The sequence below is a fragment of the Oncorhynchus clarkii genome, chromosome 19 (assembly GCF_045791955.1).
Source record: "Oncorhynchus clarkii lewisi isolate Uvic-CL-2024 chromosome 19, UVic_Ocla_1.0, whole genome shotgun sequence".
Lineage (NCBI taxonomy): Eukaryota > Metazoa > Chordata > Actinopteri > Salmoniformes > Salmonidae > Oncorhynchus > Oncorhynchus clarkii.
In genome coordinates, this window is record NC_092165.1 from 34,582,621 (window position 1) to 34,609,910 (window position 27,290).

Here is a 27,290-nt window from a genome sequence, read left to right on the forward strand (position 1 = left end):
ACACTAAAGAAGAAGGAAACAGGGAAGGAACAAGAAGAAAGGTACTTTGCCGTGTTCATGTTTCAGCGTACCATTCACAGCTAGCGTGAAAGACCTTCCGTTTCAAGCCTTTGCCCTTTACCTTGCCGAGCCCAATGTTTTCTAGTGGAGTTTTGGGAAGGAGCAGAAATATCAAGCTCTCTTTGGTGGGGAAGATGAAGAGAAGCCACAAAGCCACAGGGGAGAGAGAGGGGAGGAGAAGAAAGTAGAAGAGGAGACAACAGGACAAAGGAGGTCAGTAGAGGTGAATTGGAAAATGGGTAAGGAGAGGAAAAGGGAAGAGGAAGTAATGAAGCAGTTTGAAGGAGTAGGCAGGGAAGGAGCGGTACAGCGGGGTAGAGCAAGCAAGGAAAGGATTGGAAAAACGCAAAAAGAAGAAGACAAAGACCACAGGAGAGAGAAAAGATAAGAGGTGTGAGCAGAGGGGGAATCAATAGAAGGTGCACAGAGAACAAAGACAGCAGAAGCACCACCTAAACATCATCACACACACACACACACACACACACGTTTGACTGGCGCATTAATGCAATGATTACACTTACTTACCAACGTTTATGCTGTTTAAATATTGATCTTCAGGGCCAGCCATCTTCAATGGCTACATAACGTGTGTGCGTCTGTCAGTCCATGAGTAAAGAGAGCAACTGTACTGTGCTCTGACTGGGCTCATAAAACAGACTTGACTGCCTAACATTTACTGAACACATGTAAAGAGGTAAAGAAGCAGAGCTCCAGTAAATTCATGCTCAGGAACACACAGAGGAAGATGGTGGTTAGAATCAAACACAGGACTGAGAGTGGGAGTGATGAGGAACAGAGGACAACACGAGAAAAGGCCTGTTATGGTGGAAGCATGCAAGGTCTGAGGTTCAACGTTAAAGTTAAGACACTCATCTGACAACATGATGGAGAAGAAACAAGAAACGGGGAACGATTGAAATCAGCAGATTTGGTCAGTGGAGAGAGAGAGAGTGACAGATAGGTATGGGTGCTCATAACATTGTTACACGTGAATCAGAAGGGAGCGGGGGTTTCAAGGAGTCTTACCTTTAGATATACACAAGTGATAGATTATGATCTAAAGGGGGAAACAAAGGAAAATAAAACAAAAAAATAAAAATGGAAAAAAGGGGAAAAAAAATAAAAAAACAGAAACAAAACAGAAATATGATCATTTGGGGTTAAGAGGAACAGAGTCCATCGTGGACTGGTGTTATCAACACAAAGGCAAGAATTAAGGCAAGGTTTTAGGGCTGAAAGATACTCATCACATTCTGTACTAGGAGGCTAATGTTTGCTGAAGCACAGGTCAATGACATAATTACATTACCATAATATTATTGGGGTATTTTTCAGCCACAAAACATGCTTATGTTTCTCACTGTGCGGAACAAAAACCACGTACAATACACATGCATCTTTTTACAAATGAAAGGGTCACAAATTCAAACTGTCAAAAAGCAACGTCATGGACAGATTGAAAATCTTTAGGGATTTTTGAAAAAAATACTAGATTGTATTTATTTTACTCTCTTAATGTAAGCTACTGCTTTTAATAAGCACACACCTTCTTACATCTGCGACTAACATTAGAAAGAAGAGGACAGAGAGAACTGCTCTGTGTCACAGTAGAATGCCCTCCTTTAAGATTGGATATAAGGACAAGTCTTCCGGGTGACTGACCCTTTCATTTCCGGCATGCATGTGATGTAGCCTGTCGCCACAGAGCAGAGACAATGAAGCTGGAGAGAGAATCAATGTGATGTAGCCTGTCGCCACAGACCAGAGACAATGAAGCTGGAGAGAGAATCAATGTGATGTAGCCTGTCGCCACAGAGCAGAGACAATGAAGCTGGAGAGAGAATCAATGTGATGTAGCCTGTCGCCACAGAGCAGAGACAATGAAGCTGGAGAGAGAATCAATGTGATGTAGCCTGTCGCCACAGAGCAGAGACAATGAAGCTGGAGAGAGAATCAATGTGATGTAGCCTGTCGCCACAGAGAAGAGACAATGAAGCTGGAGAGAGAATCAATGTGATGTAGCCTGTCGCCACAGAGCAGACAATGAAGCTGGAGAGAGAATCAATGTGATGTAGCCTGTCGCCACAGAGCAGAGACAATGAAGCTGGAGAGAGAATCAATGTGATGTAGCCTGTCGCCACAGACCAGAGACAATGAAGCTGGAGAGAGAATCAATGTGATGTTGGACCATGAGACCAGGTGTGTCAGCCAAACAAGCCTAGGTCCTGGCAGAGCACTTATCACTCCATGAGGGGCCCTAACTGGGGAGGGAAAGAGGGCACTACACTATGGAGGGGAGTGTGAGACGTGGCTAACTGCTCCATATGCGTGTGTGTGTGTGGGGGGGGGGGGTCTATCCAGGGGAAACACAGTGTGCATTGTTACAAGAATACAGAAAGAAACAACAGGTGCATCGACAGAACTAGTGCGGTTAAGGTTATTGCAGTAAGTGAAGGAGGTTTTCAACGCCAATACCTCCTAACTCGTAACTACACAGAAGAATTTGCGGATAATTTCTCAAACAGGCCAAACTTCTCTACTGCTAACTGACACTACAAGAGTACTTAAGTAAAAACACTTTAGTATGTATATTTTTCACAACTTTTACTTCACTACCTTCCTAAAAAAAAGATTGTACTTTTTACTCCATACATTTTCCCTGACACCTAAAAGTACTCGTTACATTTTGAATGCTTAGCAGGACAGGAAAATGGTACAATTCACACACTTGTAAATGATGTCTGACACTTGTTATGCTGTCTGGTTCGCTTAATATACGTAATCAGAAATGATTTATACTTTCACTTTTGATGCTTAAGCATATTCAAAACCAAATACTTTAAGACTTTTATTCAAGTAGTATTTTACTGGGTGACTCACTTTTACTTCAGTCATTTTCTATTAAGGTATCTTTACTTTTACTGCAGTATGACATTTGGGTACTTTTTCCACCACTGGTTGCAGTATATGAAAGATGGACTGTGATGGGCTACAGACCGAGTAGAGAGTGTGTCATACCGGGGTCTGAGAGGTGGTGGTGGTAGGGGGCGGGGCAGAAGACCCTCGCTGCATAGTCCTCGAAGGTGGTTGGCTCCAGGTGGTGCTGGACGATGGTCTCCAGGTAACGTGCTCTCTCCTCGTAGCTGGTCCACAGGTCAAGGGTGAAATGTCATTCAGTATGGAAGACATTAGGGCACAGGACCTCTCTCTCAAAAGGGAGGTACAATCTTATAGAAAATGTGAAACTGACCAGGAGGAAAAAATAAGGAGGTTGGCAATAATGCCCTTCGGGACTGCATTACCTGCGCAGCATTGTACCCACATACTTATTCGACAGAGTTGTGATCAAATCTTCCCCTCTCTACCAGTGTGTGTGAACCAAATAAGTCTCCCTAATCAGAGACTCTCGGGTCATAATGACAACCATCCACTGCTATTAGAAGCTCTTAGGTAAAAAGAGACGAAAGACACAACCATCTCCGTCCAACACAAATTATCAAAAGTGTGTTAGGAACCCAACATCGGCTTTTCAATATCATGACATTTGGCAACAGTGGCCTTTTTACTGTCTCTATTATCCAGTTAGGTAAAAATGATGATATTCTGTTAATGGATAGGATTGGATTAGTTAGGATGTTGCATATGGCTTTCCCACATGAATATGGCAGGCAGAGGGGCTAGAGAAAAGTGGAGAGAGAGGGAGATAAAGACAACCAGAGAGAAAGAGAGAACATGGGAGAGAGAGCATGTGACAGAGAGAGACAGAAAGGGTGAGGACCCTCTCCTGCTGGAGTGAGGAAGGGGAGAGGATATTTTGGGAGCAGCCGAGTGTTTCACTGCGCAGGGTGAGGAGCCACCTGGCAAACGCTGACACAAGGAACAGCAGCAAAACATTGTTAAACGGTAACACACACACAGTTTGACGTCTAACATGGTAAAGTGTGATAGGCTGCACAGCAGGGGGAGGACAGCACTCCAGTGGATCTGCCACCTGCCCTTTCCCAGCACCCCACTTCCTGCTCACAGTTAAAGCTATCAAAGTTGCCGCTCAGGGCTGTGAGAAGGCCTTGGAGCAGGGTGTGTGTTCTGTGTGAGTGCCTGTGTGTGTGTGTGTCACAATAATAATGAAGGAACAAGTTAATGCAGCCAGCAGCCACCAGATGAGACGTCAACACCTCACCTCTTCATGCCACTTAAGAGAGAAAGACGCCCCACACGGCTCCAACACAACACGTCACTCTGCACCAGGGCACACAAACACAGAGAAAAACAACAACCAATCACCACTCTGGATGGATGTCTGAGATGGAGGGAAAAGGCAGATTCTGCAACACAGTGCTTCATCAAGTCAACAGGTTTTCTACAGTTTACCTGCTCCAATGAAATGAAAAACATAGTGTGTGTGTGTGTGTCAATTGGGTCTTGACATCAGTGCATCATCCTGATTCATTCAACGACACCCAGGCAGGTTACTGTATGAAGTACGTTCCAACCCAGTAGCAGAGCCTGTGTTTCTTAGGACACATGCCTGTCTGAGTGTATAGTATCAGTACATAACCCTCATTCACTGCACACACGTTACAGTGTGAAGTGCTGCGTTGGGGGACCTGTATGTAGGTAGCCCAACATGCATTGTCGGACAACAGTAGCTGTGGCTGACCTCAGTTTTGAGAGGAGGAGCGAGCCATAGAAGCGCCACTGCTGCGTTATTTAATGGTAATCATTTCAGCCTCCTTGTCTCCTCTTCGCCTGTCCCTGCTCTGCGTGTGTCCGCCAACTCACCCTGGTGTTGCGTCACTAATGCCACCCTGTCACCACGACAACTAATCCTCTGCACTGTTGACTTGGAGATGCTCTTTTGTGTCTTCAAAAAAAAAAAAAACGAGGTGAAGAGAAAAACAGATTTTTGCATTACACATCTTTCAACCATCAAACATGCCCTGGCCGGCTACAAATATACTGTAATTGAATTTGATGGGCATTACTTTTAACAGCTTGTTAAAGAAGAAAAGTGTCTTTAGAGAATGTGCATGGTTCTCTCTCCAGCCTTCCAGTCTCTCGAGAGGGGAGTGGAGCAGGAGAGGAGAGAGGGGGAAAAGAAAGGGGGCTTTTGTGTATCACCAGAAACTCATTTTCCCTGTGGATGAAAGGCAAAAAGGCAACAAGGGAAAAATGCACCTGGCTTCTCCCCCCCTCCTACCGAGCTTGTCATTGTCACCGCGCTCAACTCCCGGCTCTCGGAGGAAAGAGGACAAATTGCCAGTGAAGAGACACCAGAAGCGAGCTTGTTAGCACATTATCAGTGGTGGAGAGTGTGTGTGTGCGTGCGTGGAGGAGGCTGTGTGTGTGTGTGTGGGGGGGCGTGGTGGGCAACAGGAACAGTTCCCTGGCGTTGTGTTAATTCAGCACACAGAACATGCTGCTGCTGATAGCCTCCAAATTGATCACTTTTTGTTGTTGTTGTTGTGCCCTGCCTCCCTCCCCCTCTGTTATGAAGGAGTGAGTGTGCCAGGAGGAGGAGAGAGCTGCCAGCCTCCCCAGAGCACTGTGTTGCTCTAAACAAGCCGCTGCTCTCCCCTCTGCTCCATTTGGAGATTCAGGCCAAGAGCGTCGGTCTCTCCACTGAGCAGAGCAGAGCAGCACTCCAATCACTGACATGCTACACAGAGAGAACTCAGGCCCATCACTGACCTGCTACACAGAGCGAACTCAGGCCCATCACTGACCTGCTACACAGAGAGAACTCAGGCCCATCACTGACCTGCTACACAGAGAGAACTCAGGCCCATCACTGACCTGCTACACAGAGATAACTCAGGCCCATCACTGACCTGCTACACAGAGAGAACTCAGGCCCATCACTGACCTGCTACACAGAGAGAACTCAGGCCCATCACTGACCTGCTACACAGAGAGAACTCAGGCCCATCACTGACCTGCTACAAACCTCAGAGCTCACACACAATGACAATTGAACATGAAAAAAAGAAGAAGAATCCAAAGCACACACTTCATCTGTAAAAAAGAAGAGGAGGAGTCGGGAGAATTGACCCGTTATCAATTGATCAGTTAATGCAGACAATACGCATGAGCTGTACAGAGGGCACATATCAGACGTTCGTGCCCAATGAGTCAAATAGCTAACATTGAATTGTTTTAACGCGGCACTATTCCAAACCGTATGGACCCGAGAGGGGAGAGGTGTACGCCTAGCTAGGGGACAGAACTGACACCTACAGGGTGTCAGACACACACCAGCTGAGAGAGGATTTTTAAAATTGTACACTTGCTCATTCCTCCTCTCACACCACATCTAGCTCTATTATTTTAACATAGCAGTCCTCAGTGGGGTGTTGCACTGCTGGCATCTTCAGAAAGAAAATGCATGCAGAATGTGGAGAGCCCACTGCTCTATTGTGAGACGAGAGCATAGCTACAGAGAGAGGACACATTTCCCAATGTCTCAGTGATTGTCCCTCTACACTGCCTCAATACAGCTCTGCAATGTGCCAGCCAGGCCACTGGGGCCCCACTAGAATAGAAGAGAGACAATATGGACATGATCATCAACCCAGTTTAGAACGCACATTACATTCAACATCGACTAACAATTAGGCTCATTGACTGAAGCATCCCGAACAGTAAAACGGCCCAACAATAGGGTTTTGGTGAAGGTCGGGGTTAATGACACTACATTTCCTCTGGGCTCTGGTCAAAAGTAGTGTACTATATAGGGTATGCCATTTTGGACGTAGATCCGGTACTTTGAAATAACCAGACACCTGCGTGACTAGCGTTAGTCATCGGACCAGCGACTACAAGAATCCTAGGACTCCACTGCTTATCTCACAGCACGAGAATTATCAAATTGAATGATGGTAAAAAATAATAATATGGGGTAGCAGAAATGGGCCCAACATCAGTGATTCTGACTGGCAGCGTTCGATTAGCTACCTGCTTTATTCTGCGCTACAGGGCAACGGTAGAGAGAACAGAGCAGAAGAAAAAAACACATAAATAATTTAATTGAAGGACTTTTACAGACTATGATCACAGAAATCTGTGTGTGCCCTGAAGTGCAGGGTAATCGGTTTATTCCCCCATCTGATGGCTGTGATATCGAAGCCCTAACAGTGATTTTATTACTGGGAGGAGGACGGAGGGAGCTGCGGCTGGCTGCCATAGCTCTCCTTGTCATTACAGCCAATGCACCCCTCGCTCCATCCCCAGCCACCAGATGAGAGGAGAGATAGCCCAGCTAATGCTTCTCCGCCTGGGGCCACACAGACATAGATCTGGGGCCCTCTGGAGTCAGATCCACTCCTATTAATCTCCTACCAAACCCAATTGGAGGCCTGGCCTGCCTGTGAAATATTGCTCGCGGACCTGACCCGCAGCCCTGATTTATCTGTCGCCCGTTCTGCCCCTCTCTCCCCCCCCGTCCGATGGTGAGACGGTGCTCATTGCTCGCAGTGTGCCTGCTGACGCAAATTCAATGATTATGTAACATTTAAGGGCACAGAGGGAGTGTTAATGTTATCCCGGGCATGAACAAATGCATATACACGCACGTACCTGGAAATTATGATTCATGAATTGCAGAAAGCGGGGCAGTTTACATGCTTTTCTGTCAATCCCCCCCCCGGACTGTGCTCTGTATGTAAGATAATCAGTTATATATTGTTTTATACAGCCAATACATGTATATATTCTATTAATTTGAACTGTACAGCCACAGATCAGATGATACATTTCCTTATTATAGTGCAGTTCTCTATTGGTTTAAAAACACATTCCTAAAGGATGCAACAGTGAGGACTCAACAGCGTCACGTTAACCTTTTGAATTATTTTTGTTGTTGAGGATTGAAAGAAACTAAGAGGAGATGTGTGCTCTTAAAAAGCCAGTCTTTATAATGATCTAGGACAGTCAGCTCTATAGTAGCAACAACAGCTACTGGGTGAAGACTGGTTCTGTTCTGATGTGGTTCTAGTGTGTTTATCCAGGCAGCTGGTGGTCTTGGGCCTAGATGGGTCACAGGTAGTTTGCATTGATTCAGGCTGTGGGCTACCAGTCAGACAGCTCATCTACGAGCATACAGCATGCAACTGACCCGTGGCCAACACACACACACACACACCTCATCTCGGCGTCTGTAGCCAACCTGCGGCGAATCCTAAACACCTTGTCAGAGAGCCCGCTCTCCACATCCGTGCCTCCCAGCCCCCCGAGGGGTTAGCTTGTTTACCCACTTTCCCCAACAAGGAGGGGGGCTGAAAGAACAAACCTTCTTATAAAAACAATCCCCATTATGCCTCTAGCTTATGTGTGAGCACAGTTCTGATGCTGAGGCACGAAAGAGACAACACAACAACATAGCTGGAAAACCAGAAAATGATTAAGGAGATAAAACAACAAGGTTGAAGACGTTCCATAAACACTGACTGATATCAACTGTATAAATAGTACGGCATTAAAAAAATAATTATGCATAGGAAAATAATAATGTGCTCATGGATGCATCTTGATATATAATTTCACATTAGAATGCAATTAGATCGATAACCAGATCTACTTCTTATCTAAATTCAATTGGCTGACAATGTACGAGAGAGCACGGTAGTCGAGAGATATATCTGAATTAGTGTACAGATTATGTTGTCTGTGCTAAATTAATAAATAAGTAGATTTCCATGCAGCCAGAGTCATCATCAGCATCACAGAGGTCAGGAGGACAGAGCAGCTAGGGTCAAAGCCAGTCAGAAAATAAACAAAATCGGAGAAGAGGAGTGGGAGAAAGCGATTAGTTGTGACCCCGCCTATGTTTCTTTATTTACTCCCCCCTTTTATACTTCGACAGGAAACAATTAGCGAGTAGCTAACCCCCCCCCCCCCCCCATCACACACACAGTCCAGCAGGCCGCAGTGCTACTGGGACACAATGGGGCCCATTGTGGGAGCTAGCTGTGTGTGGCTGCGCTGCTCGTTAGGCGTTTGGCTGGGCCTGGTTGTGTGTGGGGGAGAGTGAAGGGACAAAAGGAGCCCAAGCCCAAAGCTTTCATCAGCTCGGTTGCCTTTGGAAAAGGCAGAGTCAGAGCAAAGGGAGGAAGGCACTGACCCAACGCTCCCTCTATCCCACCACTATCACGATCCACCATATGCTGACCCCAGCAGCAGGGCAGTGATTGCTGCCAATCAGAAGCCAGTGTGTGTGTGTGTGTGGCTGTCCCTACCGCCATACTCACACTGGCTCGCACACAAACCACTGGACTGGCAGGGCCAATGGGGAAGCCGCTTAGCAACTCTCCTCTCTCCCCTCCTCCTCCACAACCAACATTGTCTCCCCGGCTCCACAATCGGCCACTGACAGATGGAAGATGGCCGTGGCTCACACAGTTACATTTTAGTCTGCCTTCCAAACAGCTTGACAGTCCCCTATTCTCCTAAACACACATACCAGATAGGCAAAAACATAGGGAGACCAGAGGCTGTGTTGTTGAACATTATCAAGGGGCCTTACCTTGGACAGACCACATGGTCCACTGGCTGTAGAGGTGGTCTAGAGGGGAGATGGTCGAGCCCCTGGCCCTACGGCCAGAGGTCAACCTAGCTCTAATCACACCCAAACATTCAAAAAACTAACCAACCAGCATGGTCACGCGGTTTGCCGCGCCGCTCAGGCATATGGTTAACTTATCCTGTGCAATGCGAGCTAACAACTTTCCAAGCCGGTACGCTAAAAGCATTTTATCGCACTGACCCCAAACACACTGGGAGGGAGTGCATTTGTGTGTGTGTGAGACTGCCACAGAACAGATCTCCAAACTGGCTGTTTGAATGACCCTTGGATTACTCTTAGCGATGTAGCAACAAAAGCCTGATATCTGCGATAGGATAGAGGCCTGGGTTATGCTGCCTGTGTTACCCTGAGCCTCTCTCTGGCTGTGTTTGCCCAGCAGCTCCATGACGTGCCATGATTCGCAGCGCTGCCTGACGCCAGGTACTGTAGCAGCTATCTGCTATTTGAGTCCACCAGACATTAAGACCAGCAGCAGAGAAAGGGGGCCATTTTTTCCCTTCCAAGCACTGATTTCACAGTCATGGCAAATGAGGGATCAGTGAGTGGAGGCAGATGGACGAGCCCCGGGGCCAAGAGCATGAACTGAAACTTAGTGTGGAGGAGAGCGGGGTCGACGGGCACGTGCAAGAGGAGGGGAGAAGAGGCAGAGGAGAGAGAGAGAAAAAAGAGGTAAAGGGATAGATGGCGGACAGAGAGTGTTCGCAACATCTAAAACCACAACTCAAACAAAAAGGCAGGCTTTGCTGAGCGCTGCTCCGTTCAGTAAAAGGTACGCAGAGGACGAAGAGGAGAAGAATAAGAGGAGAAAAGGCTCTTTTGATGTGGTTTCACAAAGCAAGGCGGTCGGCAGGCGGGCAGCCTCTGGAGGAGATAAAGAACCCAGTGTTCTCCTTTATGAACAGGATCACTTAGCCGCTCCGGGGTTGGGCACCGCTGCACTCCAGGGGGATTGTGGGGGAACTAACCTACGTCACACCATCACTACAAGCTCCAGTTTGCTGCTGTAACGCAGTTTGACCTGATTTCAAGTCCACTCACAGAGATCATACATTATTAAATAGGGACTCAATATGTAATTCTATGAGTCCACTATTCAATAGTATATCGGTCGAGTCTTCAATTTCCAATCCGCGGCACCCTGTTTCCTAATCGAAAAAGGAAAATGACATCACTGAATGCTAAATTTGTTCCATAAAACAAAACAAGGACTCATTCCAGAACACAGGAAATAACCAATCATCCTTAGAGGAAGACAGGAAATCATTTTCTCCAGTGGATTTCACTAATAACGCCATTACAATCATCATAATCAATCATGTTGTTTGGTCACATTGCACAATAACGATCAGTCAGAGGTGGTGGTGTGGGGGGTGTTGTTGCAGAACCATTGTACACCTACTGTTGAGGAATGAAAGGAGAGAATAGCCCGCCCACCCACCCTCCCACCAACCATTTACTGGCTGTGCTCTGCTGCTCTATCAACAGGTAACTAAGTACTGCTCAGTGACACAGTGTTGCTGGTCCAGTGGGGCCACTAAATTTTTTCTGCCTCAGTGCTCCCTAAAAGCCCCTCAGTGGAAGGCATTTAGAGAACATCTCCCTTAACACGCAAACACGAAAGCAGCAACCGCGGGCGCACACACACACACACAGGCTTAAAACATCGCTATGAATCATCCCTTACACAGACTTCAATTAGCTGCCTGCTGAAAGACAAGATCTCTCTGTCCCCCTCTCTCACACATTTCGTCAAAAGAGTAAGAAAACCTGAAGTAAAAAGAAAATAAAAAAAAGAGTGGAAAGAAACAAAACAAAGAGGGTCTGGAGGCAGATAGAGAGATAGTCTGGAAAGACATCCGTCGATAATGACAGATTACTGTAATTCTGGCTGTCAGGCCCATCGACCGGTGCAACTCACGCCAATCAATAGCCCAGTCCAGTATCGAGCCCTGCTCTGCCCCCCCCTCCACACACACGGGTGAGATTGCTGCGAGCAGTCTCAAGCCGAGCCAAACAATCATTCGCTCCGAGGACATGGCAGATGCGAATGGCTTTTCACCCCCTTATTTTTTGCTTTGTTTTCGAGCAGTATTATCCTTTTTTGAAAAGAGGAGAGCTTGAAAAGAGGGGTTAGAGGGTTGAGATATTTAGAGGTGGGGATTGAAGCATGCGAGCTTGAGTGGTCAACATAGTAGCACTTTCCAGGGTGGAATAAAATAAATGACAAATGGGGAAGAAAGTATAGGTGAAATTACACATTCACCTCAGTACCTAGAAGCAAACTGGACTGGAGGGCAAAGTGGTATTTGGTTATAGATTTGAGTTTATTTCTACATTGCATAAAAACTGCTGGAGGCTTTTCCTATTGAGTCAAGGTATAATATACTGAAGCATTAACGTTCATACTGACATTGTTACAGCGATATTATTATTGGACAATATTGAAACTATTTGGCAAAAATATGCTACTATTCAAAAGGATCAACATTAGTGACTGAGTTTAAAAGCCATTCTATTAGTGATGGACTGAGTTTAAAAGCCATTCTATTAGTGATGGACTGAGTTTAAAAGCCATTCTATTAGTGATGGACTGAGTTTAAAAGCCATTCTATTAGTGATGGACTGAGTTTAAAAGCCATTCTATTAGTGATGGACTGAGTTTAAAAGCCATTCTATTAGTGATGGACTGAGTTTAAAAGCCATGTTATTAGTGAGAAGAAAGAGGAGAGGCCACGCGAAAGAAATTGCTACTGAAGCATTTCATTATTGGAAAACATTGAAACAATTGGGCAAAAATTAAGCTACGTAATCACCCCAAAAATGTGCCATTCAAAGGGATCAAGTAAAATTCATGTTTTTAAGAGTAGCCATGATATTGGCGCTGGTGTGAGTCAAAGTAGAGGAGGCAAAATAGAAATCACTACCAAACCATTTCAAAAGCAAATTGCTCTGAATCATCGTTAGGAGACGATGGGCAATGATCAGAGGCTCCTGCGGTCTATTGGAGAAAAATGCTGTCACCTCTTTGCACCAAGCAGAATGTGAAGCTCTACATGTTGAAAATACAGTGCAGAAGGGGATGAGACATCGATAATTATCGAGCGAGAGAGCCGCTGTTCTATCATTACGTCTCTTTAGCTTGCAGTGCAGTCAGGAGCTGGTCTGTCTGTCAACCTATTTCCTTTGCCCGTCGCTACAGCAAGTTGACACACACACACACACACACTACTGATTTCCCTTGCTAGTGAAAAATTACAAGCTCAACAAACAACACGTTAACGTGACAGCACTAGCCACAGGCGAGGATAGGCGTAACAGATCACGCAGTGTATTGTGGTTTTATCTCCCCCCTACAGGCAGTGTGCTGGACGGCTGAGGTAGGCAGAGTCAGGGTAGAGATGGGGAAGGATACAAGTTCTGGTAGAGGGGGATGAGGGATTTTAGAGCCCTGCTGGCATTGAGGGCTGTAGCCCGGACCATGGTGGGAAGGATCTTCTCATCCACTATGGCTCCATCAAACAGCGGCCCGAAAAATGGGACCTAGAGGGGGGATGGGATAGAGTGAGAAAGAGGGACGAAGAGAGGGCAAGGGAAAACAACTATGGAAGTTACCATTGATTAGATAAAGCCAAAATGATATAAGAAACTTTATAAACCAATAACAGTAAATAGTGGTCTTCATCTATCAGATCCCAGGGAATGCAATGTTCATTTGATAAAATAACATAAAAGCACTTTATGGCTGATTTCGTTTCAGTGCCAGAATTGACTTTCATGAAAGCCAGACCTCTTTTTTGTCCTTATCTGGCCATCTTTCCACATTTCCCCAGACTCTGAAGGGACAGACCCATCTTCTAGCCATATCCATACCGCAATTTAATTCTAAGAATCCTGTTGACCCGATTAGTCCGGACATAACTGAGCAGGAAGCAGGAGTGCCGCGAGACATGTTAATTTGGTTTATATATATATATATATATATGTATAAAATCGAACACTGCAGCAGGAATAGCTGTTATTGTCCATTGTCATTTTTCAGACCAAAGACATTTGTATTTTTTTGCTTTTAACCCAACCCCCCATGAGGAACACACAAAAGAGAGTTTGGAAGCCAGGGTCAGTCAAGATGCAGCGCCCCTGGAGCAATTTAGCAGTTAATTAAATGCCTTGCTCCAGGGCAATGACAGGAAATGGAATCTAGGATACCTTAATGTTAATGTGATGAAAACATCTACAGGCATGGGAGTTTCGGGTGGATCTGGGACAGATCTGAACCCACCTCTGGCTTCTTGAGGATATGGATGCTGTACATGTGGTTCTTCATGGGGTAGATGATGATGAGGACATCTCCAAACTCCGTGGGGATGATGCCTCTCCTGTAGTCTCGGGAGTGCTCCGACCAAACGATGTGCACCTCGTCATTCCCAAGATGGCGTAGCTAGGAGGAAATAGGTGAGAGGAGGAGAGGGGAAGAGGAGAGAGCAACAGGGTGAGTGTCCCTGTCTAGTCAATGTCAACGTTTTCAAAAATAGTGTTGAAGTTCATGTAATTCATACACATGGCAGAGGACGATTGGATGCAGTCACACTTTAAGTGAGAGCCTGGAGCTCGGCATCCCCGATGAATGTCAAATCTTAGGCCGTCTTTGTCTGATACTCATTCTCTCAGGGCCCCCTATTCAAAAAGCATCTCAGAGTAGGAGTGCTGATCTAGGATCAGTTTCCGCCCCCTGTTCATATAATCTATAATCACATTGTGTTCTAAAAAGCAACTCTGAATACAGTGTCTAAGGCTCCTTCATTCATCCAGGATCTTCTAACACATTGTGTCCTGTGTGGGGCAGGCAGAGAGGTCGCTGGATGCCTAAGACTCATCTATCATTAACCTTGAAGAGTGACAGGAGCCGTCCCCCGCCACTTTAGACCACAGCTCACTCCATCTTTCCAACTTTTTCTCCATCTTACCGTTCACTCAATCACTGAGGGCCACAGTGTGTTCACTAGGTACAAAAACTGACAAAAACAGGAGGGACTACATGGACTTATCTAATAGGAAAAGCTCATAAAATGTTTCTGTTGTTGTGTGCCCTAATGAACATGACCCTGGCCTGTATAGCACCTTGTTCTCATCCTCTGCTCTCAATAAATAGGAAACTCTTTTTCCTCCCAGCAATTCATAAAATGTCATCCTCATCCATTGCAGAGCAGATCGCTGTTAGCTGCTGCATGAAACATCTCCCTCTTCACATATCACATCAGCAGTCCTCATTCATAAATCTTAAGACCCAGAGGGTGTGGATGTATTCTCAGCCTTCAACCTTCGATACGCCTGTCACTGTCTGTGGGGAGATGGGGGAACGGTACTAGTCAAAACAACAAACAAATAAATATGCAGGGCTGGAGTGTGTATGTGTGTGAGACTGACTGTGTGTGTGTGTGTGTGTGTGCGCGCGCCTGCTGGCCGCTCTCTTGCTGGCTGAGCTGACACGCTTTAGTGTCTGGTTAACATGGTTTAGTGTCTAGCTGCAGATTGCTCTGTTGGATAGCATCTCCTCCAGCCTCTCCAAATCCAATCAGCTGCTGAGGAGTCATGATATGAGTTTAACCAGGGGGACAGCAACGGCCAGATCTAATTTGGCTACATTATGGCCATGTGCAGCGTGGACCGCCGGGTGAAGGAGGAGCAGGAGCGAGAGCTACGCTCCAGGCCCCTCAGTATGACAGACATGTTATGGGTCCAAAATGGTACCCTATTCCCTATATAGTGCACTACTGGGCTCTGGTCGAAAGTAGTGCACTACATAGGAAATGGGGTGCAATTTGGGACAAACAAGGGGGTTTGGGGGGAGCCCACCACCCACACATACACTACATGACCAAAAGTATGTGGACACCTGCTCATCAAATACCTCATTCCAAATCATGTGCATTAAGAGAGAGTTGGTCCCCCCTTTTCTGGCATAACAGCTTCCACTCTTCTAGGAAGGCTTTCCACTAGATGTTGGAACATTTCTGTGGGAATTTACTTCAATTCAGTCACAAGAGCATTAGTGAAGTCAGGCACGGATGTTGGGCAACTAGGCCTGGCTCGAGGTCGGCGTTCCAATTAATCTCAAAGGTGTTCGATGGGGTTGAGGTCTGGGCTCTGTGCAAGCCAGTCAAGTTCTTCCACAACGATCTCGACAAACCATTTCTGTATGGACATCGCTTTGTGCACTGGGGCATTGTCATGCTGAAGCAGGAAAGGGCTTTCCCTAAACTGTTGCCACAAATTTGGAAGCACAGAATCGTCTAGAATGTTGTAGCGTCATTGTATGCTGTAGCGTTAAAATGTCCCTTCACTGGAACTAAGGGGCCTAGCCCGAACCATTAAAAACAACCCCAAACCATTATTCCTCTTCCACCAAACTTTACAGTTGGCACTATGTATTGGGGTAGGTAGCATACTCCTGGCATCCCAATAACCAAGATTCGTTCATCGCAATGCCAGATGAAGAGTGATTCATCACTTCAGAGATAGTTTTTCCACTGCTCCAGAGCCCAATGGCGGCGAGCTTTACACCATTCCAGCCGATGCTTGGCATTGCACATGGTGATCTTAGGCTTGTGTGTGGCTGCTTGGCCATGGAAGCCAATTTCATGAAGCTCCCGACAAACAGTTCTTGTGCTGACGTTGCTTCCAGAGGCAGTTTGGAACTCTGTAGTGAGTGTTGCAACAGAGGACAGACGATTTTTACGTGTAACGCGCTTCAGCACACGGCAATGACATTCTGTGAGCTTGTGTGGCCTACCACTTCATGGTTGTGCCAATGTTGCTCCTAGGCGTTATCACTTCACAATAAAAGCACTTACAGTTGAAAGGGCAGCTCTAGCAGGGCAGACATTTGACAAACTAACTTGTGGGAAAGGTGGCATCGTATGACGGTGCCACGTTGAAAGTCACTGAGCTCTTCAGTAAGGCCATTCTACTGCCAATGTTTGTCAATGGAGATTGCATGGCTGTGTGCTCGATTTGTCTGAAATAGACAAATCTACTAATTTGAAAGGGTGTCACATACTTCTGGCCATGTAGTGTACAAACCTTGCTTTGCTGCCATACATACCCACCTAAATTGCAGCAACGAATTATGAGTAGAGCGGTGAGGACTGGTGCAGTACATGAAGACAGACATTTTGGGGGCTGGAGGATGGAATGAGTGATTTGAGCAATGAAATGGAGTGATTTGAGCAATGAAATGGGAGGCTCTTATGTGAGATACAGTGGTTAGAATTTTCCTTCATTTTAGGGTCAAATCTTAGAGGTCATCTGACGGACTGGATGCATGTTAGTTCACATTATCCGCAGAGTGAGGAACCAGACAGTGCTCACAGGAAGCAAGCAATCAGTGGTGTTTCAGGTCGTTATTCAACCCCTCAAATCAGACTGTGATAAAAGACACTCCTCCTCTCTCTAAACCGCTCATTTAAGCCGCTGCAGAACAAAGGGAAGAAAATTAAAACTCACAGCTAACGATCCATCTGCTTATTACAGGTCATTATACACCACAATGTTCCTCTGGTACAATCCCAATCCTCTCATCTACTATACTCAATATGAAAACACTGCAGCTATGCGTGTGTATTATTGGCCATCACTGTAAACCACTTAGAACGCCCCCCCCCCCCCCCCCCCCATGAACGTCTTTCTCAGGTCAAACCAAGTTCCTCCCAAAACACACACACCCCATTTCAATATTCCCCTCCTGTCGGTCTGCGTTCATTAATGAGTCTGTTGTTGGTATTAGCAGCACCTTAGTGTCTGGCCAGGGCTGTGTGTGTAATGCCACTGTTGAAGACGAATGCTAGGGGAAGTGAGGGGACAGCTCTAAGAGATACTTCATTGTTCATCCTGCATCGCTGCGGCCATCTATGGCTACAGGCTGTATCATGAGCCGGCCTCACAGACAAACTCATTACAGCCCAAGCCCTCTGCGCTCTTATTCCATTTCTGCCTGCTGAAAAATAATACCAATGCAGATGGACTTTCATAGAAGAGGACAAAAACAACGGAGAGAGGTGAAGTCTGAGGTAAAAGTGACGGAGGGGGAAAGAGAGAGAAACGCTGCCGTGTTCCAATGGGAAGGAGAAAATATAGATAATTAGGTGAGTGAGGTAAAGGGATAGGAGGCTAGACGGAAGGAGAAAGGGCTTCATGAGGACATGAGAGAGAGGGGGATTTAGGTGAGAATATTGTTTCTCCCCCATTCCCCCTGTTGCTGGAAGGACATTTCATTTCCTCTACTCTTCTGTAGCAAAACATGGCATGTTTCTCTGTGGGGCTCAAGTTCACACAGAAACAGCTCTCTGCAGGTAGAAATGTGAGCCACCTGAGAGAGCTGGACATATAATGGTTAGTAGCGGACTACGAACAGCGCCGTCTGAGACTGTCTTTTGTTCCGCATTGTAGGAGTCGGGTGGTACAGACAAGCACTACAGAGTGATGTCTGTGTAAGAGACACAGAGCAGACATTGGGTCTCTCTCTCTGGTCATCTATCAGTGGTCATCCAGCCTGCTGACTGGGTGAAAAGGGAGTGAGCGGTACAGACAGATTGTGTGCATCTCAATAAGAGAGCATAACAGGGTTGCAGTCGACATGACTTTTTTCCACAAAGACATTAACTGGTATTTCCTGGAACATCATAACAGACCTTTTTGGTGAGTGAGTCGTCAGAGTCGGGAGGCATGCGTGTGGAGACGTGGAACATGACCTCGACGGTAGAGGTGGCGAAGTAAGGCGTGGTCAGACCCGTGCTCTTGTTCCTCTGAAGACCTCCCATGAAGCCACAATGACTGGTCAGATTCACCTGTTACACACACACACACACGACCATCAGCAATGGATACAACCAAACATAAACCCTAACGTCAAAGTCCTTCCAAGAGGCAGAAAACAATACAACGTAATATTAATATAACTCACTATTAATGATACATATAAGGCTTATTTAAAGTGATGCTGAAAGGTTGTAGTGCAGAGAGCAGGGGTCTGTCTTACCTCCCAGCCCAGCCCAGAGACAAAGTCCTCGTAGGCCTGACTACCACTGGTGTTAGACAGGATAGAGTGCTTGTCCTCTTGCCCCTCCGCCACGTAAAACACGGCTATCTTGTGAGTCTCTCGACTAGAGGAAAAGAGGGGCATTGGAAGAAAAGACGAACAAGAGAAAGATAAGGACATATTTTTGTTGTTCCCTAAAAGTAAAACGGTCACTTTTTTAGTCTGAAAGAGAAACAGTAACTTACCACTGCCTGGAGTCAAGGTTCTTCAGCTCTCTAAGCAGTTTCTCGTTCTTCTTCAGGAGATGGAAGTTGCTCCTATGACCGAAAACAAGTGTATATGCCATTGGCATAAATAATTGTGGCATAGATTCTACATAGCCTACAGATTATATTTACAACACGGTGAGGTCTTGGTATAGATTCTAAAGATTATCAAGCTTGACTGCAACAACAACAGAGTATGGACAAAGTATCTATTCTAGTCTATTCTACAACAACAAGGCCCTGCACCCTCACTCCCTACAGGCAGACAGTGATTAGGTGATTAGGGCTGTAGTCCACATACATTCACTAAGTAGCCCCAGACCTCTCCCTCCAGACTCTCTCTCCAACATGAACAGGCCCACACTCCTAAATGGCCACCACTTTGTTTTAGTCACAGTATTTCCTGGAAAATCAGACCAATCGAGTCAAACCACAGCCAAACAAGACACATGAAGTGGTGAGAACCCCCCCCCACCCCCCCAAAAAAATCATCACTCACAATATTTTAGCTAAAAACACAACTACTCTGCTACTTTATAGCAAGCAACGCACAGATGATCCTGAGAAATCAATAAGCTTAGATCTTGGTTACCAGTGTCACAACATGAGATATGGAGTTTTTAAGATTGTGCATTATGTTCTCCCATCTGGAGCTTGAACATTAGCAGCTTAGTGTAGGCGAGAGGTCCTCAAGTGGGGGGTGTAAAAGCCACGACTACTTTCATGAAAGGACTTTGTTTCGTGGTGTTTTTCCTCCTCCCATCCTTTCACCATTTGAGTATGGGCCTCTTTATTAGCTTGTTACAACGTAATGGTCTTCATTTTCTCCATTGAAAGTGAGCCATTTCAGAGGCGGCAAGCGGGAACAGCATGAAAGGCCGTTCTTGCAGGCACTGTGTAATCTCGCTACCCCCAAGAGTGAATTGCAATATATTAGTCTAACGAGGAATAAACGGCAGTGTTTCCACTATAGTCAAAATCATTTTCAGGACGGAAAATGCTGTCAATGTAAACTTTATCTGGTTTTAGTAGTTTAAGTATGTAGAAAAGATAAAAGGGAACAATATATTTTTGATACGATCATCTTTGAAAACTAACAAATCACCAATAAAAACTAGACAGAGTCTAAAGGAGCTAACAGACAGCGGCCACTAGAAAGGCTGGCCCATTCATTTTCAATGAAGCCTAGACGGGGGCAAAATTCTACCCAGGCGGAGCGGTCAGTGGTGCTCATGCCCATGGAAGCAAAGCAGCCGAGGGGGAGAAAATAGGATTCTGCTCTATTTTTGAAGCAGTGCTGTCGTTGTTGACCAATCACAGTAGAAAACGTTGCCTGCGTGGTAATACGCATGTCCAACAGCAGCACCAGCTCACTTACCCACTCTAGCTAGCTAACACTATCAGTTTACAGCAGGGGTGTCAAAGTCAAATGGACGGAGGGCCAAATAAAAAAATCAGCTACAAGACGAGGGCCGGACTGTTCGAATGTTCATTGAAAAATGTTTAAATGACGCATATAGTCTAGTGAACCTAATTGAACCTACTGAAAACCTAACAAATATATTACAATATGATCAGATAAATAAAGCAATATTTTCTTATGGCTCTGTCAGTAATCTTTAATTTTCAACAGACACAAAAGACAAATTTCCTTTATATAAATATCCCCATAACATGAACATTAAATGAAAGAAACCGGTATTCAAGGCACCATCAGTAGACTATATTTTCTATTTTAGCAAAAGTGGGCTAAATTTACTTCAAAGAAAAAACAATAATAGCAATTTTCTATCATCCACTCAACTGAAATATTTTTAAAATATAATTGGATTGAAATACAAAAAAATAAAGTGCAAAAATCTATTAATCAAAAACAACACTTTGTTTAAGGAGAAGTAACATGCAGTGAAAACAAATATTAAATTTTAACTTTTAAACTTGAACTGAGTAAAAACTCTAAATATGTGATTGCACAGTAATGTTCACTTGTTTGAGGTTGAGGGTGATACTTGGTGGTGTCCCATCTTTTCCACAAGTTCATCAATGTTCGGGGTAAGGCTCTGAGCTGAAGAAATCCTCAGAATTGAGTGGAGGTGTTCAGCAGTAAGTCGACTTCTGTGTGATGTTTTGTTCAGGTTCATCAAAGAAAACAGTTGTTCACACAGGTATGTGCTGCCAAACATAGACAACGTTTGAGCAGCCTGGATGCGCAGCTGGGGCATTGTGCCGGGGAGGAAACGGGCGAACTCCGCAGCACCCACTGCCGCATATTTTGCCCTCAGTGCATCATTGCATTGGAGGTCAATCAACTCCATTTGGAGGTTTGGTGGTGAGCTTTCCACGTCAACAGCAAATGGGTTACCGAGCAGTTCCAACCTGCTTTTTTGTGCTTCAAAGTCAGCAAATCGGCGTCGAAAGTCAGCGGCAAGCATACCTATTTTATCAGCCAACTGTGTGCTCGGGAACGCACTGGTAGAGAGCTTCTCTTTCATGGTCTGGCAGCTGGGAAAGTGGCTCAAATTTTCTTTCCGCATCTGCGTCTCCCACAGAGTCAGTTTGGTTTTAAATGCCTTCACTGTACTGTACATATCAGAGATGACACGATCCCGACCCTGCAGCTGCAAGTTTATTGCATTCAGATGACTCGTAATGTCACACAGAAAAGCCATTTCACACAGAAACATTTCGTCTCGGAGTTGTGTTGTGTCTTTCCCTTTGCTGTCCAAGAACAGACAAATCTCCTCACGAAGCTCGAAACATCTTTGAAGCACCTTTCCCTGGCTTAGCCATCGCACCTCTGTGTGATAAGGCAAATCACCATGCTCCGTTTCTAACTCCGTCAGAAATGCCTTGAACTGGCGGTGATTCAAACCTTTGGCTCTGATAAAGTTAACTGTGCGCGTGATGATGCTCATTACATGCTCCATTTTCAAGGCTTTACCGCACAACGCTTCCTGGTGTATGATACAATGATAAGCTGTCAGCTCACCTGTCGCGTTTTCCTCTTGCATCTTTTCCCGTATCTTCGCCACCAGTCCGCTCCTGTGTCCACACATCGCAGGTGCTCCGTCGGTTGTCAAACCCACGAGTTTTTCCCAAGGCAGCTCCATCTCATTTACACATCTTGACACCTCTTCATACAAATCATGCCCCGTAGTTGTGCCATGCATAGGACGTAAAGCCAAAAACTCCTCTGTCACGCTTAGGTTGGAGTCCACTCCGCGGATGAAAATTGACAACTGGGCAATGTCAGAAATGTCGGTGCTCTCATCCACAGCCACGGAATATGCAATAAAATCTTTTCCCTTTTTCACAAGCTGCTCTTTTAGATTGATGGACAACTGGTCTACTCTCTCGGCAATGGTGTTTCTGCTCAGACTCACATTTAAAAAGAGTTGCCTTTTTTCTGGGCAAACTTCGTCACAAACTTTAATCATGCAGTTTTTGATGAAATCCCCCTCCGTAAATGGCCGGGCTGATTTAGCGATCTCTTCTGCCAAAATAAAACTGGCCTTGACAGTTGCGTCCGCGTGTGTGTCCGCGTGTTTCGTTTCATAATGTCGTCTCAGATTATACTCTTTCAGTACCGCCACACTTTCTCCACACAGAAGACACACAGGTTTTCCAGCTACCTTCGTGAACATATACTCCGACTCCCACCTTGTTTGAAACCCCCGGTTCTCAGTATCCACCTTCCGTTTTGCCATTTTTGATGGGTATCTGAAAGTTAATTTTACTGTGATGCTGACGACTGCTGTGCCAATAAATATTGAAATGAAGCAGCCTACTGCTCGGTGCGTCACCTTTGCATTGTGGGAAATGTAGTATTGGTGCGTGTAAAAGATCTGCGGGCTGCCGGCTTGCTGCGGGCCGGTTCTAATAATAAATCAAGATCATCCCAGGGGCCGTAAAAAACCTTCTTGCGGGCCGGATGTGGCCCGCGGGCCTTGACTCTGACATATGTGGTTTACAGAGTCACGTTTGAACAAAAATAATTGTTTTCTAATCCATTTGGGATGAATAATTTATGTTGCATGTAAATACGTTTTCATGCATTCTTATAGTTTTATACCGATGATTTATTCGCACGTTGATAATGTTTGTTTATTTTGTTGCTATGGTCACCGGTGGCTGTCGCCCTCGTGTGTGAAGGCACTAGCAGCTTTGACTAGAGGGACAAGTGGTGTACTACGCGGGGTACTATAGATGATATTCCGCTGGCTGTCTGAAAAGGGTTAAAAAACGTTTTTTTTTTTTTAAATAATGCTTGAGCCACTCATTTTTCAGGAGATTAGCTTTAAAACAGCAAATAATAAAATATCTGCAGCCAAGAGGGCGTTTAAAAACTTTAGTTAAGACCCCGCAATTGGCCACGCCCACTACCGCCCCTACGCTAACCTTTTTTATTTGACCTATATTTAACTAGGCAAGTCAGTTAAGAACAAATTATTATTTACAATGACAGCCTTGGAACAGTGGGTTAACTGCCTTGTTCAGGGGCAGAAAGACAGATTTGTTCCTTGTCAGCACAAGGATTTGATCTTGCAACCTTTCGGTTACTCGTTCAACACTCTAACCACTAGGCAACCTGCCGCCCCAACATTGCCACAGCTGCTGAAAACAACCCAAGGGGAAACACTGAATGTGGTATGAATGCCAGGAGAAGGAAAGTGATGCATTTTTTTCTCTATTTAAAATCATGATTTAATAAAATATTTTTTTAAAGGAGAGAGAGGCAGGGTTTTTAAAGGTCTGTGTCCTTTTATTCTCCCTTTGTATGATGGGAGTACGCTAATAAATGTATATGTTCTAGTGCCTGTCCCTCCATTCAACTCATAAGATAAGAGATCTTTCATATAAACCCCCCATCACACTCATAAAACCCCCCTCCCCCATTCAAAACACAAACCTGTTAAAGATATATTTTCGGACGAGTAATGAAGGGGAGAAATTAATGGAAGGGGCTATTTTTATGTCGAGCACTGCTCCTGGATATATGGATGGAGAAAACATGTGTTCACTGATAAACACGGCCATTAGGGCTCGATGTGATGCGCGGTTTCCATTTAGCCCAATTAGTTCTCATCAATAAAGACCCAGCATCCATCTCTCGTAATACAATGAGATAATACTTCAAAGACATCAATGCAATGGGAAAAGCCATCAGAAAAAGCTGCTTCGGAAATGAATCTAAGTAAAGTAATTTAAGTGAAGTGTTGTGAAAATGAGGTGGATGAGATTATAGAGAGAGAAACAGAGAGACAGACAAACGGACACAGAGACAGAGAGAGAGAGAGGGAGATAAACAGAAAGACAAAGAGAGAGAGTGCGAGAGAGAGAGTGAGATAGCTGGACTATCTAGTCTAAGCTGATTATACTAAATCTGACGGGCTGAGAGACAAACAAGGCTTGTGGTAGCAGTGACACAGAATGCTGTTTCCCACTATCTGAATTTAGCACAGTACCTAGAACAAGCTAGGAAAACAAGCCAAAGCCGACAACAAGCTAAAGTTAAATCATCACATACCCATCCTCTACCTGAATCTACTGGATCTCTAAAACATTGTCATCAAATGTCACAGTTCTCTAAACTAATACCTACAGAATAAAGCTATTTCATTATAAAAACTTAAATCAACTGTAAACTATGATTTTGGTTGTACAGTAGGGCACACTGTAGCAAAACTTTTTGAAACGGTTTGAAATGGAAACTGAAAATGGGCTTTTCATCTTGGACAAGGTAGTACAGTACCTCGCTTTCACTCAGTTTCAAAAAGTTATCTCCTGCTTCATACCCTACTGAAAAGGACCCTAGTTTGTGGTGTGGTTGGTCTTTCTTTCACCTCTTCTCCCAGGAGTTCATGCCCAGGATGTTGAGTAGCAGCCTGCAGTAGTAAAAGGCGGACTGGGGCCTGTGGGGCTCCGGCTCCCCCTGCTCCACAGCCCTCATGTTCAGCCCATTCCCCCTATGCACCGCAAAGTCCCTCTCCTCAGCACACTGCTTCAGGATGGCATTGATCACGTCGTTCTCCTGCTTCTCCGAGACGCAGACAGGGGGCGGGGCGGGGATGTTGAGGGGGGCACCGGCACGCTGCAGACACTCGGGGCTGGAGTAGCCCAGGTACTGCAGCATCTCATCTAGAACGTCATCTTCTAGTAGGGAGTCCCACGACGGAACCACCTCCCGACACACACGCTTGGCCTGCGGGGCCATCAGCTCCAAGGCACCTTCCTCCTCCCCCTCTTCTTCCTCCTCCACAGCCTCCCCCTGCTCCTCCTCTCCCAGCTCATCCTCTCCCAGAACCACAACCACCTCTTCTTCTTCCTCCTCCTCCTCCTCCTCCAGTGCAGCCCCCTCTTCCCTCTCTCCAAGCTCCCCTGCTCGGTTCTTCTCCCCATCTGTATTCGTTCTCTCTGTAGGTCTTTTACTGTAGAGGTGCAGGGGCTGGTTAGGAGCACCACAGTGAGGCGGGCCGTACAGTACAGCCGAGTCCCACGAGTGTTTGCCGGAGATATCCCTAACAATAACCCTCACACAGGCGCTGGTCGTGGTGAGGCCTGCAGACATCCCACCTCCGGGCACACCGTCCTCAGCCCGGATCTGGAGACAGGACAGGAGGGTGGTACCATTCAGGACAAAGAACTGTAGGTTGGGCCCATCGAAGAGCTCTGGGGCCAGGTCAGGGCTCTCGCTGTAGGGGTTGTCCATGTTCTCACAGACATGGCTGGTCAAGGTGGCAGGGCCTCCAGACATGGGGTAGTGGCCAAGGTGGTTGACGAGGTGGGTGATGACTGTCCTGGCTGCGATGGAGATCAGACCATGCTGGATACGGCTCCGCACTACAGGGAGAGAGGAAGAATAAGGAGATAAAGAGAGGAAGAGCTCCACAATTAGAACAGGGGTATGTATTGGAATCTGTTTGATGTTGACATTTCAAGGCCAGTGTCAATAAACAGAAGAGATAGAAAAAGAGAAGTCAGCCAGTCAGTCAGCCAGTCAATAACATGTAGGTATCAGCTCATCCCAGTGGGACCAGGTATTTGTAGTGTCAGAGTTTATCTCAAACAGAGTGTAGAGGGATGAGGGAGAGGACTCTGTCTGTGGAATCTAGCCAATCAAAGCGCATTTAGGGTATGATGAAGAAATCAAGGTCTGTGTAGTAGAGCGCTAGATTCCAGTTAGAACACTAGATACCTCAATGGTGCCAACTGTGTGGCACCATGCAGAGAACAAGCCAATGCCATCACACTCAGTGTGCTAGCAGCCATCCCTTTGCAATAAGCATAATTACAGTCCCACAGAGCTGCACAAACCCTGAGCGAGCCATTACAGGCTAAAAAAGAATGTGCCTATCGACAGAACATGATGATAGGTTTCTCTCCAACAAAATCGAAGGTGCCCTTTCAGGTACAGGTCTCTCTTGCATAAGCTATTTTGATCTCAATGGAGGCAAACCTGTATAAATAAAAAGGTAACATCTTCCCTTCCCTCTCTCCATCCAGCCATCCTCGGCCACACCAAAAGAAAAGGAGTGAAATAAACAAATAAATGGATAGATAGAGGACCGGAGAGAAAGACAGTTAGTTGCTAACAACTTTGGAAGGAAAGCAGCATGCCTCACAAAGTGCTCCAATGATTAGTCATTTTCTACTGATGGAAAAAGCTGCAGGTGCCCAGGTACAGAGGCTCCCTGCTGTTCTGAATCTAACACAGGAGTCAGGACACAGAGGAACCTAGCTGCATTCACATCACATTCAGTCCTTAGCACCGCTACCTTTAACAAGCCAGGCCACACCTAGCACTGATATAGTGGTACCCTCCATTAGACACCATGATGAAGAAGGCTACAGACATAACAGGGCTAGGCCAGATCTGAGGCAGAGCAGCCACACTGACTGGACTCAGCTCATCCATTTTCCCTCTCCTCATCAGATAGTTGGCAAAAATGTCAGGATCGGAATAATGGTAATAACATGGTTATAGTTACTCTGTAGTGTAAAGTGCAGCCAAGACATTTCTAAAAAGGGGCTTTTGAATATCCACGAGGTTATATGGACTAAAACACGAGTAGGATATGTAGAGATGACAATGTGACTGAGAAAAGGAGAAGTAGCAACAGAACAGGTAGTGTTCTTACCCTCGGTGACCGGCTGTAGTTTGGAGGAGCGTTCTGAGTCAGGGGAGTGGAGGGGCTCTGGTTCCTTCAGACTCTCCAGCAGCAGGAAGGGGTCGTAGTCAGGACTGGTCAGGTCTGACAGGTTCATGGGGAAATACCTGGGGCTGTTGAAGTTCTGGGCCCCATACACACAGCCATGCAGCACCTGAGAGTAGAGAAGGGAAGAAAGG

General features: G+C 45.8%; 1 protein-coding gene across 9 annotated transcripts in view; it reads right to left on the bottom strand.

The window, feature by feature from the left end:
* The window catches only part of LOC139375083 (ral GTPase-activating protein subunit alpha-1-like), an 86,059-nt gene that overhangs the window by 4,375 nt on the left and 54,394 nt on the right, over nt 1-27,290 (bottom strand). For 5 of the 9 annotated variants that reach the window (XM_071116516.1, XM_071116515.1, XM_071116513.1 and 2 more), the window contains 8 exons: nt 27,082-27,265; nt 24,787-25,783; nt 18,923-18,994; nt 18,678-18,801; nt 18,331-18,486; nt 13,923-14,081; nt 13,056-13,183; nt 3,082-3,206 (listed from right to left, as the gene is read on the bottom strand). In XM_071116516.1, coding sequence (XP_070972617.1) covers nt 3,082-3,206; nt 13,056-13,183; nt 13,923-14,081; nt 18,331-18,486; nt 18,678-18,801; nt 18,923-18,994; nt 24,787-25,783; nt 27,082-27,265 — 1,945 coding nt within the window. Of the gene's footprint in view, nt 1-642; nt 740-1,089; nt 1,121-3,081; nt 3,207-13,055; nt 13,184-13,922; nt 14,082-18,330; nt 18,487-18,677; nt 18,802-18,922; nt 18,995-24,786; nt 25,784-27,081; nt 27,266-27,290 lie in introns of those variants that run through there. The other 4 variants (XM_071116518.1, XM_071116517.1, XM_071116511.1 and 1 more) reach the window with 2 other exon arrangements.